Consider the following 2,609-nt stretch of genomic DNA (forward strand, 5'->3'; position numbering starts at 1 on the left):
CTATCTACAAGGGGGAACTATGCAAAACTCTTTTCACAATAGTACATCTCATTGCACTTTTAAGATTCACTTAAGTCCATAGGAGCTGCTAATTTAAAGTCTCAGGATATCTGAAAATATCTGGGGTTGAGAATGAATAAGTTATGAGGAAGATGGAGATAATGATAGCAAACTTGGGACAATTTTCAAGGCACAGAAAGAAATCTGGTAAATCGTGTGTATTTTAGGTGGTAGGGCTGAAACAGTGCTAGCCTTACAACCGTAACAACCACAACATCACAGTAAAGCAGCTTTTGAATTGCCTTTTGTGCTTAAAAGTATTATAAATGGGAAACCAACTTTACTCTTGTCATAGTGCTAAGGCACAAATAGTTAAATTCTAAATTAGAGGAAAGAGGAAACGGAAGCTTCCTATGGAAAGAGATGGCGGAGTTTGGCGTTGAGTTCTCTCTCCTTGCTTAAAAGATCCAGGCTGTGCTTTTTGAAGGCTTCAGACTGCAGCCTGAGCTCATCGTAGGCCTTCTGGATCCCGTTGACCCTGCGCTGAAGTTCCCGTACTCTCAAGTTACTGTCCACGGCCGCTGCCTCTTGTTGGAACCTCTCCAGGGCATGCCTCCTGGCCACGTCTGCTGTCTCCAGCTTCTCCTCAAGCTGCCGGATCTCTGCCTGCTTGTTCTGAAGCACCCGGCCCCTCTCCATGGCCAGCTGCAACAGCTCGTCCTTCTCACGAGTGACCGTCTGCAGCCTGGCCTGCAGCTCCTGGTTCAGGCTGCCGTGCGCCCGCTCAGCCTTGGCCATCTGCTCCACCGCCTGCTGGTGCTGCTGCTGGAAGCTCTGCACCTGGCTCCGCAGCTGCTCCATCTCGCTGGCGTGGGCGCAAGCCTGCTGGCCCTGCAGCTCCAGCAGCTCCCTCTCCCTGGCCTGTGCCTGGCAGGCTTCCTGAGAGCACCTCTGCTTCAGGGTCTCCAGCTCCTCGGAGAGGGCCTCGCTCCGGGCGGTGAGCTCCAACACTTTGGCCTCCCGGTCCTTCAGAGCCTGGCTGAAGAGGCTGCTGTTCTCCAGCCTCAGTTTCTCATTCTCCTCCCTGAGCTTCACGTTCTGACTCTTGTGTTCGTCCTTGAAGCGGATCATCAACTCGTGGTTGGCTGCCAGGCTCATAAAGCGTTCCTCCAGCTTCCGGGCGTGCGCGGTCTTGGCCTTCAGCTTCTCGGCCTCCAGCACCCTCTTCTCCTCCAGCTCTGTGTTGAGCAGCTCCAGGATCTGGCAGCGCTCCAGGGCCTCGTCTGACCTCCGCTTCAGGATGCAGATGAGCTGGGACTGCTCCTGGATGCGGGAGCAAAGCATCGCCTTCTCGCTCTTCTCCTCCTCGGACAGTCCCCGGAGGTTTGCCAAGGCCTCCCTCAGACCGTCCAGTTCCTTAAATTCCATCTCCTCTTCCTGCTTTTCCAGTTTTTTGGTTTGCTTGTCTAAGGGCTCGTCCGTGGGTGGAGGGTCCATCCTGGGAGGCTTCTCTTCCTGAGGCATTAGGCGCTGCTCTCCTCCACCATCAGCTAACCGCACAGTCTTTCCCCTCGGATTCAGAAGCCTCAGTGTTGCTAGCGGCTCCCAGCACTCTCCAGCAGTTGCTTTTTCCAGTAAGGAGCCCTGTGATTGGTGGGCAGGTCTTCAGAATGCTGTGAAGTAACAAGGAGATCTGGGGGAGTCCAGAACCAATCCGGTCAGGTTATGGTTGCCTTTCCAACAAATCACAGCTCTAGCTCCCAGCTCCCAGCTCCCAGCCCGCTGTCTGGCCTGGATTGTAAAGAGAGGAGATGCAAGTCCCACTGGGTTTCCAGCCAGCATGCGGGTGGAGCGGGGGGACGGGGGAGCGGGCGGGGGAGGGGCAGGAGAAAACTACCTAATTTCTGGGAGGAGTAAACAAATCAAGCTGCCGGTGGCATATTCCTCCTCCCTCTCCCCCCTTCAGTTGTCATGAGAATAAATTACTGTCTGTGGAAACAGGTTTGCTCCTTAAAAATTTGCAATCTATAAAAACAAAATAGCAGCGCTACCCTGGGAGTCAGGATCCTAAGTGCCTGTGAGGTGTACATGTAGTGTTTAACACAACTCAGTAAAAGAGCAAACCCCAGTGAAATTTCTTTCGTTTCCCTTACCATGGTCCTTGGCTGGATTGAATACCTCTTATTAGATATTCAGCATTCCCCGTTTTACCCATTAGCAAAATAAGGTTACAGAAAGAAGCTTAATGAACAATATAGATGTGATAAACATTACAACAAAAAAGATCTAAATGAGGCTTACCATCATATACCAAAGTCAATTCCAGATGTACTAAGCAGTTAAATGTCATGAGTAAAATAAAATCAAAGTATTAAAAATGGAAACTAGAAGAAAACAAAGGTAAGCATAAAAACTCTGGGTCAGAAAAGACTTTCTTAGCTTAAACATTATGTAAAAGATGAGTAAGGAAACGCCTAATTTGACTTTGCTGAACATCTCATTTATAATTTTTTAAATTGTGAGCTCTGAGGGTTCTCCAGCCTCTTGTTGCACAGGACCTGACATTTTACACCTTAGTCCAACCCAACCACTGAAGTTCTCCTAACAGA

General features: G+C 50.0%; 1 protein-coding gene across 1 annotated transcript; it reads right to left on the reverse strand.

Annotated features, from left to right (window-relative positions):
- Positions 1 to 411: 411 nt before the first annotated feature.
- On the reverse strand, positions 412 to 1,524 carry CCDC89 (coiled-coil domain containing 89). Its single transcript, XM_028126744.1, has one exon. The coding sequence runs from the start codon at positions 1,522 to 1,524 to the stop codon at positions 412 to 414; it is 1,113 nt and encodes a 370-aa protein (XP_027982545.1).
- Positions 1,525 to 2,609: the final 1,085 nt, after the last annotated feature.

The sequence above is a fragment of the Eumetopias jubatus genome, unplaced genomic scaffold, assembly GCF_037043125.1.
Source record: "Eumetopias jubatus isolate StellerSeaLion01/CBP00866 unplaced genomic scaffold, mEumJub1_p1.0 scaffold_13, whole genome shotgun sequence".
In the NCBI taxonomy this organism is placed as follows: Eukaryota; Metazoa; Chordata; class Mammalia; order Carnivora; family Otariidae; genus Eumetopias; species Eumetopias jubatus.